The sequence below is a fragment of the Microplitis demolitor genome, chromosome 6 (genome assembly GCF_026212275.2).
Source record: "Microplitis demolitor isolate Queensland-Clemson2020A chromosome 6, iyMicDemo2.1a, whole genome shotgun sequence".
Taxonomy (NCBI): Eukaryota; Metazoa; Arthropoda; class Insecta; order Hymenoptera; family Braconidae; genus Microplitis; species Microplitis demolitor.
Genome location: NC_068550.1, coordinates 1,832,586 through 1,850,905, shown reverse-complemented (window position 1 = coordinate 1,850,905; position 18,320 = coordinate 1,832,586). Strand labels below are relative to the sequence as shown.

The window sequence follows — 18,320 nt, the reverse complement described above, 5'->3', positions numbered from 1 at the left end:
TTTTGTTTTATAGTACAAAAAAATTGATTTACTTGACCACATAAATAAATAAGGATGCTTAAAATTTATAAGAATGTCATAATGTACAAAGAACAGAGATCATTAGTATAATTATAATTATTATTTATTATCATCATGTAAATTTTCATTCGTATCTTCATCACATCCATACATATACACATACATTTTTAAAGATATTCTTATTACTAAAAAGTAATCCTCTTGCACAGTTATTTTTATTTTTATTTTTATTTCAATTTTATGATTTATTTATTAAATTTTAGTTTTAATCTCAGGAATATCTCGAGCCACTTACATGTAAATAAAATTAAATCTGAAACATGAAAATTTATTAATAAACTCATTATTAATTTTAAGTTCAAAATTTTTAGTCTTCTTTTTTTTACCTGCAAAGTGATTGAGGCAATGAAGAAATAATTGGTCCGTATCCTTGTGAGTTGTCATACAATTCAAATAATGGCGCAGCGACGAGTTTGTAATTTTTAGGAACAGCAAAAAGAGCTGAAACAAATCGCCATTGGTCACTACAATGTTAATTACTTACTCGTTAAAAAAAAATTCGTTTTATAAAAGTTCATAAGTCAGCTTTTCAAATTGAGACAAATCTAAATTTTGAAGTGATAATTTTTGAGACTTGACTTTTAAAGTTGACTCCTATGAAAATTTTTGTAACAAATTCTTTTACGGATGCTAATAATTAATTATTATAAATTAATACCTTTCTCTTGAAGCTGTACCAAAAACAATCTTTTATGTTCTTTTGGTTTAGTTATATGAGGCGGGACATAAGGATACTGAGGAGGTTCAAAATTAGGTCTCCACCAGTTACCAATAGTGTCTTCAATCACCCATTCTTGTTTAACACCATCCTGACGACCCAAAGTCTGTAAAAATTAAATAAAACCATTAAAATTTTATAAATAAAAAATTAAATCTATAGATCAACAATTTTAACTCCGAAGCTCACACTAAATTTTACAGTCTTCTTTTTTAATTCAAAACTTAGAACACAGTTTCTTATTTTTATACTAAACCAATCATTTTAAATTAAAAATACATCATTAAGAATTAAATAAAACATATTTTTAAATTTCTGTCTAACGGAAAGTGTGTTCTCAGCATATGCAATTATAATTACAATTAACAAATTTTACTACAGTAAAAACATAATAACAAAGTAATCGCCGGACATGCAGCATGTAAAAATACAACAATCAGTTATTTGATTGGTCAAAAATAATTAATCACAATCAGTAGTAAAGATTAGAATATAAATAATAAATAAAATATAAATAATGAAACTAGATAGCTACATGCCCAGTTACATTAATTGTACAAAAAATATTTATTATCATAGATAATAATAATAGTAGTGGATTTATGTGTAAATTTCAAAACTTATAGCTAAATCTTAACCACCCTTGATACGGGGTAGCAAAGGGTGCCACGATGTTAGCTGTTACCTCAGTCAGGAGCCGTTTTAGGCCCTCTACCTCATCTTCACCAGCATTTAATTCTCCGCCCGGCCTGAAAGTATCAAAAAAAAATGAATATTCAATATTTATAATTAATAATAATAATTATACAGTTTTATATTTTTTATTTAGTGTAAAAAAATATTTTTTTAAAACTTACAATTTGAAAAATGTTGTGCCAAGTTGGAGCAAAAGTACATGAGGTAATCCATGCTCGTGCACCAGCAGGACACCTTCAACACTTCGTCGCATTCCGATTTTATCAAACTCATCTCGCATACGCTGAAATCTCGCTGGCACAGACGGATCTTTCTCAAACAGCGGCTCTTTTGTTCCAAATGTATAGTTTGTCAAAGGATATCTATGATAAACGAGTTTTATACACATTGTTAACAATCTTCTTTTCTTTTTACAAATAACATAATAACTATATAAATTAAAAATATATATACGGCTTGCGCCCTGCAACCACTTCAATCTCCTCTCTATTTCCTCAACCGCCAATTATCAAACAATAGCCAACTTTTTGATATACTTTTCATCACCAAATTTTCATATTTCAAACAATTACAATTATCGAATTACATTTTGTCTCCAGTTTTATTAACAAATTTATCAATATTTCATCAAATAGATATTTAAAAAAAAACATTCATCATTTTTTAAGATAAATGTTAACAGTTATAATTTATAATCCATTTAATAAATACAGAGATCATATTTATTTAATAATCATTAACATTGTTAATTATTTTTATATAAATTTCACTCAGATACTTGATTTTACTTCAAGTATTTAACTATCTTTCAAATGTTTAGGGTTGCCATTAGTCCTGGTTTTGTGTTTATTAATAAAAAAACTATTCAAATTCAAATTTCATTACTCAACTTTATTATTATTTTCAAAAATTATATTTTTCCCAACTGATACATTAGTTGTAATATAAAAATCTAATTACCGTTTCAATAATAAAAATCACAATTCCTGGAATCAATAAAAAATCGGTAATAATTTTAAGTAAAAATTTAATTTAAAAAAAAAAAATTAAAAGAAAATATTACAATTTTTTTTTTGTTTTATCACAACCCAAGTGACCGAAGTAAACATTCGCTTCATGTTGACTGATAACAAAATAATAAATAATTAATTTGAATTATAAAATATCTACTCCGGCCGCATGGGAATATTCGAACTTTTAAATTTTCCGGGCTTTTTCAAAATGTCCGGGGTTAAAAAATATAAAGTTGGCAACCCTATTTACATACAGTTGTATTATTATCATCATTATTATTATTTATCATAATATCACACAAATCAATATTACAGATAAAAAAAATACTTTTTTACATTTTTCATCGTATACATTTTTGATATTCGGCATGCAATTAATTTTCTTTTCATATACATGCGACTTATGAAACAATAAAAAGAAATATATGTACAGTTACAATAAACATAAATAAATAATATATTCATATATATATTTCTATTAATATTATTATCATTATTATTATTATTGTTATTAATAATAATTTAATATCGACATTTTTAAACTATGGGAACAAGTGACAGTTCGAACTTGTTTGGCAACAAAAAATAAATAACAATTGTTTGTTACGATAAACATTTAATTAAAAGTAAATAAGTGATTTATGAATTAAACAACGTGATTGAAAAATATCAAGTAATTATTCAAGAGATAAAGACTAAGTACATAGAGGCGTACATTATTTAAATGGCACTTAGTAAAGTACGGGCGTCATAGACGCGTGACAAAGTAACGCAACGAGGCACGAGTTACAAAATTTAATTATAATAAATAAGTAGTTTGCTTTGGTTTTTCTTTTGCACACAATTGTTACTTACAAATTAACAGTCCTATTAATAGTTACTGATTGGTTTTGCACGGGTTTTCCTTCAAATGAACTATTACTGGCTCGTCGAGGCCAGCCACTTCCTTTAACTTGGGTAGTCGTCATAGCCATTTTTAATATTTTATGATCTGATGTGATCCACTCTGGGTATGGGTCAGTTCCAACTGCTTACTGCTTTAACTTCTGGCCTGGGCTCTGGCTGATGCTAGTGATGTGCAATCGAAATCGATTAATCGAACAATCGATGTTTTCGTTTCGATTGTCGATTTTTTAAAATCGATTGTAGGCCTTTCGATTAATTGAAAAAAATCGATTCTTTTTTTTGAAAACGATTTTTAAACATCGATTTTTTGTAAAAGAATTAATAAAACAATTTGTTTTTCAAAGTCATTAACTCAAACATTATAAAAATTGTTTGACTAATACAGGCAAACAAATGATAAACAACTTAAGCGAAATTATTAAAGTTAGATATCTATTTGTAATTTTATAGAACAAAATTTTACGCTATTTGAAAAATTAAAAAATAATCGATTTTAACAATCGATTTTTATTCAAACGATTCTACAACTTTAAAGTTGCGATGAAATAATCGATTTTTCACAAAAAAAAATTATTAATTAAATACAATACTCCATTTATTGAGAAAATATTTTTTTTTCTGAACTGTTTTTTACTGAAAAAGTTTAAATAAAAAATTATTAAACATAAACAAAGTATTTTATTTGTTATTATTTTAAATATAAATGACCATATGAAAATTTCATACTTCGAAATACAAACTTATATTTATACGCGGTGATATTTAACTTTAAAATAAAATTTCGAAATCGATTTTTCAAAATAAATTGTTAGGTGGTCGATTGTGCAACTTTATAGTTGTGAGCAAATAATCGACTGTCAAATAATGTAAATATTAATAATTTTGAATTTGTGATTTTTGACCCATATTCGTTTTTTTATTTTGAACAAAAAATTATAAAATCGATTTTACACAATCGATTGCTAAGCTATCGATTCTGCAACTATAAAGTTGAGAGAGAAAAAAATCGGTTTTTTTTTAAATCGATTATGTCAATAATCGATTGTTCAGAAACGATTAATTACCACAATCGATTGTCTTCAGTCGATTCTATTCGATTGTGAACAATCGAATAGTTGCTTCGATTTCGGCAACACTAGCTGGTGCATTCTCGGCACCGGTTTTTACACAAAATATACCAAAGTCTAATTACTTAATAGATGTCACTAGTTGTATGTAAAGAAATAATCCTGAAGTTAGCAGATAATTAACATGAGTGTGAATGTAGTAGACATGTGACAATTTATAAATTTAAATTAAATAATTAAATTTAAAAAATGCGCGCACTGATTTTTTATTCATCTAAATACGTATTTTAAAATTTTTATACCATTACATTTTATTTATTTAATTCAAAATTTAAAAAATTGACACTTGTCAGTTACATTCACACTTGTAAAATTAATTAACAAATTTCGGATTTTTATTCAAAAGTTTAATTTAAAAAAACTAAAAATATGCGCATGTAAAAATTGAAAAAAATATAAGTGAATTTTCTAAAATACTTTTTTCTATATAAATTTATTTTGTAAAAAAATTCAAAATTCATTAAACGTTGGCTAACTTCAGTATCATGTAAAGATTCATTTTCATGAATTATCCTGTAGATTTTTGAACTATGACATCAAAAAATTATTTTTATTTTATTGGGAATTAAAGTATGAATATAAATGTAGCAGACATGAGACATTTTATAAATTTTAAATAAATAAATATATAAATTGAAATAATGAAATTCAAACGTACTGATTATTCCTTTATCTAAATACGCATTTTTTAGTTTTTATCCTGCTTACATTTTATTTATTTATTATACAACTTTTAAAATGTAAAAAAAATAAATAATAGTCTAATTCCTTAAAAAATATTTATTTAGCTTAAAAAAATGGAAAATTTAATAAATTTAAATATTTCGTACTGCCAGTAATACAACAAAAATAGATGAATAGAAAAAAATATATATAATAAAAAATATATATATTTTGTTAATAATATTTATTAATTATAATTACAAGTTCAATATATTAAACAACACTGCGGAACACTGGATTGTAACGACAAATTCCGGGTCCATACTCTTGGTAATCTTTTTTTGTATGGCAAACTTGGTAAAATTCAGGACCACTTGCCAACAAAGCACCTCCAAACCAAACAGCGCATCGTTGCTTATGATGAGTTATCACACGGACATCAATCGCTGTCGGCTATAACATAAAATAATTCAAGAATTAATCTCAATATTAATTAATATAAATTATAAATACCAAATACTTACCGTAATGTGACCACCGCTGAGTTTTTCACTGAGTTTCAAACGAGCATCAACCATTTTTTTAACATCTCTCTGCAGTCTTCTGCCAAAATCTTTGAACATTGTCGAGCCTCCAGACAGAACAATATTTTTGTACAGCGGTCTTCGAACATCAATAGGACAATTCTGAATAACATCATCAACAATTTCACCTAGAGGTGTCGTGAAATCAGGATTTGCAAATTCAGGATGAAAGAATATTTCCGGTCCCAAAAATCTTTCGTAACCAACATCAACATTGAAAGACTGCTGTGTTATGCTATTGACTCCAGTGTGCTGTTTAAATTTACTTGGATCACTGTCATACTTAGCAAACTCTTTAGCAATGTCTGGACAAATATAACAGTATTTTTCCTTGATAGCTTTGGCCGTTTCTAAAGACTGTTCCGGTGGTATGCCGACTTCACGTTCTCTTAGCAAACTCTGAATAAAATACGTGATGTCACGCCCGGCGATAGGAATGTGTTTGATACAGCTTCCAATGACGAATCCAGAGGCTACGGGTATCACGTGCGTCACTCCGTCACCACTGTCGACTACTATTCCAGTCAGCGAACGATCTTCGACGGACTTGGCTGTCCAGGATGCTGCCAATGCCAGTACTGCTTGCACCGCGATATATAAACCAGGAACATTAAATGATTCAAACATTATTTCGGCCATATATTCACGATTCTCTGGTGTATTTAATGGAGGTTCTGTTAATAAAAAATAATGATCCTCGGGCTCTGCTCTTAAATATTTAAAAATACATTGCTGGAGAAAACGTTCCATTAAATCCCAGTCTTCAACCAGTCCATGTCTTACTGGATACTGTAATATATTAATTTAATTAAATTAAATATTTTGAAATAATTAATGAGTAAGAAGTATAAATTTATGGAATAGTGATTTATATATATATTATATACCTTGATTGAATATCCAGGTGAATTAAATGCTTCATATCCAATATAAAAATCTAAATCTTCAACACCTTTAGTAACTCGTCTGGCAGAGTTATCACCAACTTTAGCAGTTTCTTTGATAGCAATGGCTGAAGGGAATGTCAGCTGGGGATCTCTATTTCCGGCAAAACCTAATTTTGTATATCTAAAAAAATTCATTTAACAATTAAAACAATTACATACATAACAATACAACAATAAACATATATAATAATAATTAATTATTGAATATAAATATAAATATAAACAAAAAGTAAAATAATGAGTAACTTTACCCGGTTCCAACATCAATTACACACGCAGGTGGATGACCCAGCATTTTAATACTCAATTAATAAGACACTAGACTAAATAAATTTATTGCTAATTAGTTAAAATTTTTCAAATATTTATCTACTTATTATTTATAATTAACTGTCATAAAATTGCGGAAAAATTATTGTACTGCCGCGCCTTGTAAATGTAAAAAAAAATCTCGATGACAAGGCGAGTGAGAGAGTGCAATTACCGGCTATACTTTAGTCATACATTTAATATATCTACATATACTATATATATTTTTTTTATCTACCACAATTTTGATAATAAAAAGCAACGAAAAAAATATATTTCGTTAAGTATTTTTTTAACAATTATGATATTGATATATTTATTATATATAATTAATATATATATTGTATATATATTTTTTGGATGCTGTACCGATTGATGGACAGAACGATAATTCTAGTTGTCAATCTTAGTATTATGTATTTTATGTTTAAAAAATATATATCTATATATATTTGTATGTATTTATAATATATATTTTAATGTTAATTATTTTGAATTTGTATGACAATATGAACACATAAAGAGAAATTTTTTTAACGTCATCATATTTTTTATATTTAGCTGTCATACTTTTATATTTTCTTTTTCTGTTATACTACAAGTGACATATATATTTTTTTGAATTTTTAAAATTTATTTATTATTTAAAATTAATTATAATGAGTATTGTTACTTGTATAGCACCAGTTAACATTGCAGTAATTAAATATTGTAAGTATTTATGTCAATTCTAGAGTGATGACTTAAAATTTTTAATTTTAAAACTCTAGGCACTGTCAATTTTTTTGAAAAATATTTTTATTATTTAGACAATTTTATTACTTGATTAAAAATTTTTAATTTTAATCATACTGACATTAGCTGACGTCTAATAATTTTTGGATTTTTTTAAGACGATAAATTGTAGAAAAAATTATTTTAAAATATTGCAGCTATAGATATATTAATTTTCTACATGTGCATATTTTTAGTATTTTTTCTTTTTGACAGGGGGAAAAAGAGACGAAGATCTTATTTTACCAATCAATGATTCCATCAGTTTGTCACTTGATACCAAGCAAGTAAGTTACGAAAATTAAATTTCATATTTACTGAGAGTCATACTAAGTTTTTTTTTTCATTCATTTAATAAATTATAATTATTAAGACATTAATTATTAGTTGAATAATTTTATATCAAATGATCTCTTATTTTATTCTTGCATTTTGTTTTTTAGTTATGCACAAAAACCACTGTGATGGCGAGTCCTAATTTCAAAGAAAATAAAATCTGGTTGAATGGGAGGTAAATTTAAAAATTCAATAATAAAATTTCTATGGTAATTAATCAAAATTCAATGATTTTCAGAGAGGAGTCAATGAATAATAAAAGATTACAAAATTGCTTAGAAAAAAGTAAGTGAAATTATTATCAAGATTTAAAATAATAATTTTTCTCTGCGGTTTGTATGAAAAAAGTGTCAATTAATTATTTTATGTACTCAGTAAAAAGCAAAGCGACTCTGACAAACGAAATGGAAATGTGGAAAGTCCATATCTGTTCGAACAATAATTTTCCAACGGCAGCTGGTCTAGCATCAAGTGCAGCCGGCTATGCTTGTCTTACCGCAGCTCTGGCAAAACTTTACAATTTCACTGGAGACATAAGCGAAATAGCAAGAACTGGATCTGGATCTGCTTGCAGAAGTGTCTTCGGTGGTTTTGTCAGGTGGTACATGGGCTCTGATCCGACTGGAGTCGACAGCATCGCCAAGCAAATCGCCCCAGCTTCTCACTGGCCTGAGATGAGGATTATTATTCTAGTGGTAAATTATTATTTAATCTTTAATAGATAAAAAACTTAATTTTAAAAACTTAATTTCATTGTACAGGTAAATGATGTCAGTAAAAAAATTCCTAGTGCAGTAGGGATGAAAACTAGTGTACAGACATCGGAGTTGATAAAATATCGTGCGGAGGTTTGTGTTCCCAAGAGAGTCGAGTTGATGCAAAAAGCAATTATTCAAAAAAATTTTACACAGTTTGCTGAATTAACTATGAGAGATTCAAATCAAATGCACGCAATATGTCTTGATACATATCCACCTTGTAATTATCTGACAGATATTTCTCATGCAATAATTGATTTAATTTCTTCTTACAACGATGCCAGTAATTCTATAAAAGTAATTTATCAAAAAAAATAATTATTTGTAATTAATAAAAAGTAAATTATCAGAAATTAAATTTTTTTTGACAGGTTGCTTATACAAATGACGCAGGTCCAAATACTGTTTTATATTTATTAGAAGAAAATGTTCCTCATGTTCTTGGCCTTATAGATTATTTTTTCCCATCTAATAAGACTAGTAATAATAATTATAAGAGAGGAAATCCTCCAGCAAGTGTCGCTCCATCAAAGGTAATATCTAAAGCCTCATATTAAAATTAAAATTTTTATATTTTAAATATTTAAATAAATCTGATGATTATTTAAAACTTGCAGGACTTGTTAGAGAAATTAAATTTCAAAAAACAACAGGAAGGATCTATAAAATATATTATTCACACACGTGTTGGTGAAGGTCCAACATATCTTGATGATCCTAGTGAACATCTTTTGAATAATTTAGGACTACCTAAAGATCTTTGAAAAATACATAATATAACTTTACGTTACTGTTATTGTTACAGTATATATTTGAAATATTTTTATACTAAAATAGATTTTATACTACGGGTTTTTATAAATTTAAATATTTAATAAATTGTTGGAATAATTTATACTTTTTAAAATTGTCTTTGTAATAAATATAATTATCGAAACATTTTTATCTCATAATTATTCATTAACCCGAATCGTATTATATACAATTTAAAAAATCGACTCGCATGTATTTACACATACATTTAAATGTATTACCTCTACATATATATATATTTATGTACGTACATATAGAGTTTATAAATACAGCTTGATAATATACTTTGAAGTATAAAATAAGGGAAAAAATTCCTCAACATTTTTGTATAAAAAAAAAGTTGCGGGTTATCCTTATCATATAAATATATATAAAACCAATTATCACTTATATATACACACAACATATAATATAATTATTCTACAGGGTAAAATAAACTGCTTCTGTGCACTAAATATAAGAGGTAAGATTTTAATTTTTTAAATTTAAATTTGAATGTAAAAAAAGTTTTAATTATCGTTGTATATAAAATTAGTATATATTTATGTATATGTGTATTTACATTGAAATTTATTTAATAAATAATTACTTAACGTATGTTGGAAATTGACTAGGTTAAATATCAGCGGTCAGGAATAAAAAAAATATCAATGGCATCACGAGGGATTGAATTGGCAAAAGCTGCGATCGAGAGCACATTGAAGAGCAATCGATGGGGACCGTTTGTAAAAAATGTGATATTAGTTTTATTTTATCTTATTGATTGATCTATTTATTTATTTATTTATTTATTTATTTATTTATGAGATTAATTGTTACAGCTTGAGATACTGTCAGCTGGCAACGGTCAGTGCAAAGCAGAATTTACTGTCAAAGAAGAGCAATTAAATTATGCTGGTAGTCTTCATGGTGGTTGCACGTGCAGTCTCGTTGACTGTATATCTACTTACGCACTACTGACACATGGCAAAGGACATCCTGGTGTTTCTGTTAATATGAATGTTTCGTACGTAAATATATACATTAAATTTATTAATATAAACAAATACTCGAAATTATGAAAATAATTTTGATACTCCAAGTAACAGACATGTGAAAATTTTAGTGTTCTTACAAAAGAGTTACTTGTGATTAGAAAAATAAACTTTTAAATATACGTAGAGATTTTTAAAACTTGTTGAAATGCATTTTTTTTTAATTTTTTTCTGTAAGTATTTATTAATTATTTACTCTATTTATTAATAATTTTAAATTAGTCTGATGTCTGCTACTTCCGGTATCATAATTAATTGAAATTGTTTTTCAACGTCAGTTTGAATTAGAAATATTTAAATTTAATAAATTAAAAATCGAATTATTTTTATTTCAAGACATTAAAAAATTTCTTAGGGCCAGTTTTCAAATCAGGTGTATTTTTATCCGGAATGAGAGATATACCAGCAATAATAATTTAAAAATAAACCCGGTTTTTAAAAACTGACCCTTAAAGTCTATTAAAATTTATATTCTCATTTAAATAATTATTATTAAACTACTAGGTTCATGAAAGCTGCAATGCCAGGTGAAGTGATAACAGTCGAAGCTAAAACTATAAAACTTGGTCGTACATTAGCTTTTCTGGACATCGAATTATCTAAAAAAAAAGACGGTTCTCTAATCGCTCGTGGATCTCACACCAAATTCGTAGGATTTGAATAATTCAAAGCTACAACTTTTTACTAATTAGCAAAAAAATAACTCAATTGAACCCAACACAGACTGTATATGTATGTATATATTTATATATATAAATTTATTATATATGTACAGATAATTGCGGTACAATTGCAAGCATAACTGCCAAATGAAACGTTTATGTACAAAAAATAAAAAAACTAAAAAGTAAGTGACTCAATTAACAAATTTATAATAATATATTATCATAATGTTTTTTAATTTTTAAAAACGCATCGTATTTAAATGCATTAGTTAAGCGTATACTTTTAAATATGTAATAATAGTATCAACATTCCTTAGATTTTTAGATAAAAGTTAATCTAAAAATGAATTTTGATGTTACAAAGATGACATCAAACTTTCGATAGTACTGTTAGTACTGGCTATTAATTTCTTCAGATGTTTGACACGTTCAGTTAATTTATTCACGAGTTTATTAAGTATTTTAGCTTCCTCTTTGACGTAATCAATCATCTCCGTAACTCTGTTTTTATCTACACCTTCAGTGTCAATAAATTGCTGCTGCTTATTAAAAACTTCTAAATATTTATCAGCTGACGGTGACCTCGGCAATCTGACTCTTGGCAAATTTCCATTTACGCTGGTGCAGGTCGAGTCTAGATCACTGCAACACTCGGACCAGAATCGCAAGTCAACTGCGGGAATATCTTGACAAGACACCATTTTGTCGGCCTCACTGCCGCCATCTTGTCTATCCGGAAGAATGAAAACATTTCTCTGTATCCGCGTAATATTGTCAGCATTATCGCAGAGAATTCTGGCGAGACTTGACTGTTTAATTTGCTGAAGCTGCTCGGGTTTGAATGTCGAAGGGTTTTCGTACCACAGTCTATCAGCGTCTCGCGTGCGTTTGAACTGTTCGAGAAGCAGACATTTAAATAGTGGGCCTACTTTAGCACCTGGTAGTTGATCCTCAAGAATACCACCGACCCACACGTCAACGTTACCCGGATGTCCGTAGAGTTCTTGGAGCTTCTTTCTTACTTTATCGCTGCTTATTTCATTAGCAAGATCATCAAAGCTATCGATCACCTGATCTGCTGATGACAAATTGCAGTATTTTCTCCACTCAAGGTAACCAGGAATACCGTGCTCGCGAGCTCGTTGAATATTCATAGCAGCCAGATCCAGCGCTACTGCATGAGCTGTTCTGAATAACTGTTCAGTCAACTCAGTATTTAAATTTTCTTCCGGCATTTTAAGCTTCGCAGCAGTCAAGAACATCCCACGTAATAGAGGATCGACTCCTCCTTCATCGACTAATCGCCAGGGTGAGAAAAATGCATCGCGTAAATTAAGTGGCCCCTGAGGAATGCTGGACAAATCATCATTCAGTCTCTCCAACCTCGGCTGTATTATCGAGTGGCCGAAACGCAGCGCTGCCGTTGCAAAAACATTCGAAATACTGGCATCCAAGTCCGGATTATAACCATTCCAGGACCCGATTAATTCCTCAGTTGTCTTGCCGAAAATAATTGGCAGCCAATGCTGATAGGTGATATGTTGCATTTGAGCGCCGACTATCTTTCTCGCTTCCTGGTACAGACGTTCCCCGCTCCAGTGGCTATTTAATTCCCCTAGTATCCTGGCTATCCTGTTGTGTTCTCTCAACCAGATCGTGTGCATCGCCAGCAAACCAACTTGTTCATTAGCACGAATATCTCCAGCGACAAAACAATTTATCGATGACTCAACAGGATTTCTTCTGCAGTCAACAAACTGTCCAGGTGTCGTGTAGGGGAGCAGAGGTTTTTTACCCGGCAAAGTAACTCCTTCTCTCAGTAATCCTCTGTTGTCATTATTTTCCCCGTCATTATTTACAGACCGTGACAAAGTCATGTCTCTTAGATCTAATGCCAGCTCGTCATTGTAACCGTAGACTTGAGAAGCGTCCAAGTAACTCGTCAATTGATTCATTTGTTCTCGTGGCATAATACCTTGTCCCCAAAGAATACTCGTCATTCCCGACCCACACACAGCGCTCGTTCTAATAAAATCAATGCACCGTCTATTAGTGATACGCGGATCTCCCGGCGGTACTTGCATGGGAAAGCACGGAGCTGCATTTTCACATGATTTTTTACAATCAATTCCGTCCCACGATTCAGATGATACTGCTGGCAATGCATGATCTAAATCGTGATCTAGAAACTGACCCCACTGCATTACCATATGAGTGATTCTGCTGTCCGAAGATATTTTGTGAGTGGAAATTAATTTCGTCGACACTAAACGCGCTGGTGGTTTTTTGAACCCATAGTAAAGGCGCGACGGGTCCCACCCAATTGGTTGCGATAATCCGTTCTCATAAATTGGCTGGAGTATCCGACGAAATCCGGTGTAAGATGAACCCCACGTGGGATGTTTTAAATTATTACAACTGCCGTCAATGCTGCGGTACTTGGTATGGAAGCATAAATTATTGCACGTATGTTTTTTACGATGTCCGGTGCAACCAGATAGTCTTTCTATTTCTTTGATCTGCTCGGAAGTAAGAATATCTTCATATTTAAATGGAGACGATGAATTAACAGACATTCCTACGTTGACATAACGTCGTATATTTAGCAAAGTTCTTTCAAAAATTTCTGCCGGCCTTGCCGCGGCCCTGGCAACTGCGTTCGGGAACCTGGTGATGCGAAACGGATCAAAATGTTTTGTCGCTTTATCATTGTCTTTAATACCGAATAGAGATTCAAGCGTCTGATTTATTGCGCGGTCAATTGTTTCAGTTGCGTCATTAAACGCACGCTTTATTAATGTATCGGATGTAGAGCCGATGCTATTACTGTTGGTGTTGCTGCTACCAAGGACTGGGTGTACTCGCAAAAGACATTGAGCTGTTGCGCGCCCGTTATCATTTACTGCATTGCACTCGTAACGTCCGGAGTCTGTCAGCGATATGTTTTGTATGTACAGAGAACCGCCTCGGGAGATTTTAATTGACGACAGCCTGGGCTCCAATGCACTTCCGTCTTTCTTCCACTGTATCACTGGATTGGGCTCACCCTCAGCGCGACATGGAATTTCTACCGTGGCTCCTACTTCGCTGTCCAAATCTTTCGGCGGCTCGTAAATTAATTTCGGCGGGCTGGAATTTTTCTCTAGAACCCGCAAATCCGCGCTTACTTCGGCGAAGCCATTTACGTTCCGCGCTTGGCAGACGTAACGCGCAGTGTCCCGGGGAATTACTGATTGAATTATTAAAGAAGATGATTTGTCGGTAAAAAATATTCGTTGATTGTCGGGTGATATTCTCTGACCATCTTTCCACCACTCCAATTTTAAGGGCATCTGGCTGTCGGCTTTACATGTCAGCGTCACATCTTCTCCGGTTGTTACTGTTTGTGATGTAGGTAACTATATGAAATCATCATTATTAATATTTATAGTACAGGATAATTATTAATTAAAGTACTTTAGCATAATTTTACGTAAAATTTATCACAAGATTTTTTAATTTAAAATTTAAAAAAATTCAAAATTACGATTTAAATTCGTCTGGGAATAAATGAAAAAAAAATTGAATTATTCTCTAATTTTTTTTACCAAAATGAACTTTGGAATTTCGTATTTCATTTTTTGCTGACAATTTAGAATAAAAAAAAAGTGCAGCAGTTTGCATTAATGCTCCATATAAACTGATATATATCAATAGCTATATCTAAATTGTAATGATGATCGCAGATATAAATTACAAAACAATACTTTCAATTAAAAGTAATTTAGTAAGTATTTATTAGAGTTTATCTAAACAGAATATCTTTAATCAGTGATTCATATTATCAATTATTGTGCATTGTTGATGTTATCCACCAACTCGAGACACTTGCAATTGAATATATTTATTAGTCATCCATAGACAAATAAATAAATTTACTAATTATTTAATATACGATCGTAACTAAACTAAACAATTGATATAAATTTCCAGTATGACTTGAATCTCAATTAAAAATATTTTTTCCAATTACCAGGATTTTTATATGGCCCTGGGATCCTAAGATTCGTGAAACGAAAAGTACTTTAAGTAAATATTCAAATAAATAAATAAAATTACCTGAGTAAAACGAATTGCTGGACTAACAGTAATAACAGCACGTGCTTTCCGTGATATTTCTGCTCCCATTTTACTTTCAGCGATACATTCATACTCTCCAATGTCATTGATGGTCACTTGCGGAATAACAAGAGTCCCGTCTTGTTCTAAAATATATTTTTTGCCATCAACGTTAACTTGATCGGAATTTCTCATCCACTTTATAGCCGGCTTTGGATCCCCGTCGACGCGACAAGTAAAATATGCAGTCTCTCCTTCTTTTACCTCAACATCTCCAGGACCTTGAATTATTTTCGGAGTCTCTGTGAAGGAATTAATTTTTATTTATTTATAAATATCCCAGCTCGGTATTATATAATAGATAATGATAATAATTACTGCAATGAAAGTCATGGATAGTCATGGTCGTCAAGGATTTCCCCTGCATTTCAGTGGGTGATTGACAAATAGCAGCCATCTCGGACGGTTTATCTCTCAATCTTTCAACCAGCCATAGCAAATCGCAATCACAGACAAGATCGTTCGAATCGAGACGTAATCTCGTCATCGAGCCGATATTCTCAAAGGCAGTTGCTGGTATTTTTCTCAGTTCATTGTTCTGTAGAAATAATCTTTCGAGACGCGGCAAGTTGCTGAATGTATTTGGAAGTATCTCCATAAGTTTGTTGTTCTGGAGATAAAGCTGGCGTAAATTCGGCAGATGGGAAAAAGCCCCGGGTGTTATTGATGTTATGTAATTTTTATATAAATAAAGAATACGTAATTTGGGCATTCCGATAAATGTGTTTGCACTTAAATGTTTAACTTTATTGTCATTTAGGAGAACTGTGTCCATGTATTTCAGACCGTGAAATGTACCAGGTGGTAAATTTACTATATCATTGAACCGTAAATCTCTAGATAAAACAAACAAACAAATTTTTTTTATTATATATGAGTGTGCTAAAAATAAAAATTTATCTAAATAAGACATTTATGTTTTTTTTAACAGGAAATGTTTAGATTTAACGCTTGATATTTATTATTACTTCTAATTCAAGTAAATAGTTTAGAATTTCTAAAAATATGTTTCTTTGACTTGGGTTTTAGTGATAAATCTTCGGTGAGTTTACTAAATTTAAAATTTGTTCATTTTTTATCTGCGGGTTTGAAATTTTTGTAAATCAAAATTAGAGCGACCCATTCAATTTTTTATTAATTTAAATAATTAATTTTTTATTTAAGGAAAACTTGATGCATTTCAATGAAAGTTAATTTTTATTGCCAACTTTAATCTCGAGTATTAAAAAAAAATTAAATTACACGAAGACATTTAAAATTATGGCATAAAAAAATTGCAGATTTTATTTTTAGTAATTAGTAGTCATCATAAAATTACGATTTGATAAACTTTTTTTAAAAACGCGCTTATTAGCTTTCCTTATCTATTTATCCATTAATCTCTTAATACTTTAATTTATTGAAAATAGATTATTCAAAATAATGAGTGTGAATGTAGCAGACAATTGTCCACTTTTAAAATTTTGTAATAAATGAATAAATGTAAGTAGGGTAAAAATTAAAAAAAATGCATATTTAAATAAACGCAAAATTCGTATGCGCATTTTTTAAAATTTCATTATTTATTTAATTTAAATTTTATAAATTGTCTCCTGTCTACATTCACTTTCATTCAAAATAAAATTAAGTTTTTTTAATACCCACATATTTTATTTAAATTTTTGTTTTATTTTAAAAAATTCATTTTTTTTTTCAATCAAAATTTGTGAGTAAAATTTTTATTAACTTTTACGAATAATTTAAAATAAAAATTCTTTAAAAAAAAAAAATGTCTTATTTATATTTAAAGAGAGTACTTACAAAATAGTTGTGTTTATAGGTACTTTTGGTACGGAAGTAAGCCCTTGGAACATACATCTTACACTTGAGTGATAGCACCAACATTTATTAGGACAATTATCGTAATTACTATTTTTATCTACCGCTCCAATATAAACAATTTCAAAAATAACTCCAAAAATGAAACCAAACAAAATTGATTTATTTATTTTACTCATTCTCACTTGGTTACTTGCGCCGATTATTTACTTAAAATCCATCAATTTATAAATTACAAATTTAAAAAACTCTTATGATCACATTGCCCATTTACCCGAGTCTTTTTCACCTCTTAAAAAAATATAATAAAATAACTAAAATAATATAATAATATGTAATAATAATACGTGAGTAAGAATAAAGCTGACGAGGAGCAACCAGTAACCAGTAATACTGTTGAGTATACACATTAAAACCCACGAATATCCACAAAGGAAATAAAAAGACCAAGAGTAATAAAATAAGAGCAAGAACAAGAAGAATAAGGGAAAGGAAAGGATGAATTATTATTTAAAAGATGGACAAAGATAAATATAAAATAAAAAATAAGAAGAAAGAGGTAGAAGGTATAAAAGACAGAAGGCTTGATCAAGTAGACCCAACAAGACTTAAAGACACAGACAACAAGTTATTCAACCAAGACCAAGAAGACCAAGACTAAGACCAAGACCAAGACCAAGACCAAGACAACAACTTTACTGGTGGTGTTGCTTTAGCTTCAGCTTTTGCTTTTGCTTTTGCCTTTGCTCAGTACTCAGTATATATCCGGACGTTCTGATACAGCCAAAGACTTAAGAGCTACTAAGACTTTTACCAACGCGGTGCTCACGGTACCATACCACACATGAATCACACCAGTGGAGAACACTGTGGAGATTGTAAAGTCAACCAAGAATCAGCTCTCAAGCCTCTACTTGAGA

The 18,320-nt window shown here is 29.8% G+C and overlaps 5 protein-coding genes across 11 annotated transcripts; 2 read left to right on the top strand and 3 right to left on the bottom strand.

Annotated features, from left to right (window-relative positions):
- Positions 1–51: 51 nt before the first annotated feature.
- LOC103575753 (cleavage and polyadenylation specificity factor subunit 5) lies at positions 52–3,552 on the bottom strand. Its single transcript, XM_008555669.3, has 6 exons — positions 3,364–3,552; positions 1,657–1,857; positions 1,485–1,548; positions 740–905; positions 408–522; positions 52–334 (listed from the first exon to the last, which is right to left on the bottom strand). The coding sequence occupies exons 1-6, from the start codon at positions 3,480–3,482 to the stop codon at positions 313–315; spliced, it is 687 nt and encodes a 228-aa protein (XP_008553891.1). The 5' UTR covers positions 3,483–3,552; the 3' UTR covers positions 52–312.
- Positions 3,553–5,306: 1,754 nt separating this feature from the next.
- LOC103575752 (actin-related protein 3) lies at positions 5,307–7,205 on the bottom strand. Its single transcript, XM_008555668.3, has 4 exons — positions 6,987–7,205; positions 6,676–6,856; positions 5,729–6,577; positions 5,307–5,657 (listed from the first exon to the last, which is right to left on the bottom strand). The coding sequence occupies exons 1-4, from the start codon at positions 7,028–7,030 to the stop codon at positions 5,478–5,480; spliced, it is 1,254 nt and encodes a 417-aa protein (XP_008553890.1). The 5' UTR covers positions 7,031–7,205; the 3' UTR covers positions 5,307–5,477.
- A 240-nt stretch (positions 7,206–7,445) lies between these two features.
- LOC103575751 (diphosphomevalonate decarboxylase) lies at positions 7,446–9,819 on the top strand. Its single transcript, XM_008555667.2, has 8 exons — positions 7,446–7,755; positions 8,035–8,105; positions 8,262–8,329; positions 8,393–8,439; positions 8,530–8,849; positions 8,916–9,209; positions 9,284–9,445; positions 9,530–9,819. Exons 1-8 carry the CDS (start codon positions 7,704–7,706, stop codon positions 9,674–9,676), a joined length of 1,161 nt encoding a protein of 386 aa, XP_008553889.1. The 5' UTR covers positions 7,446–7,703; the 3' UTR covers positions 9,677–9,819.
- A 143-nt stretch (positions 9,820–9,962) lies between these two features.
- LOC106693879 (acyl-coenzyme A thioesterase 13-like) lies at positions 9,963–11,614 on the top strand. The gene is made up of 4 exons (XM_014443313.2): positions 9,963–10,188; positions 10,340–10,459; positions 10,547–10,731; positions 11,264–11,614. Exons 2-4 carry the CDS (start codon positions 10,376–10,378, stop codon positions 11,421–11,423), a joined length of 429 nt encoding a protein of 142 aa, XP_014298799.1. The 5' UTR covers positions 9,963–10,188; positions 10,340–10,375; the 3' UTR covers positions 11,424–11,614.
- A 9-nt stretch (positions 11,615–11,623) lies between these two features.
- On the bottom strand, positions 11,624–18,294 carry LOC103575749 (peroxidasin). 7 transcript variants are annotated; one of them, XM_008555665.3, is made up of 5 exons: positions 18,215–18,294; positions 17,383–17,691; positions 15,901–16,418; positions 15,523–15,824; positions 11,624–14,822 (listed from the first exon to the last, which is right to left on the bottom strand). In XM_008555665.3, the coding sequence occupies exons 2-5, from the start codon at positions 17,577–17,579 to the stop codon at positions 11,781–11,783; spliced, it is 4,059 nt and encodes a 1,352-aa protein (XP_008553887.1). In that variant the 5' UTR covers positions 17,580–17,691; positions 18,215–18,294; the 3' UTR covers positions 11,624–11,780. The 7 variants fall into 7 exon arrangements, with proteins under 7 accessions (XP_008553887.1, XP_008553883.1, XP_008553886.1 ...); XM_008555661.3 differs by having other exon boundaries at positions 18,155–18,262; XM_008555664.3 differs by having other exon boundaries at positions 17,383–17,714; positions 18,215–18,241.
- Between the last annotated feature and the right edge of the window lie 26 nt (positions 18,295–18,320).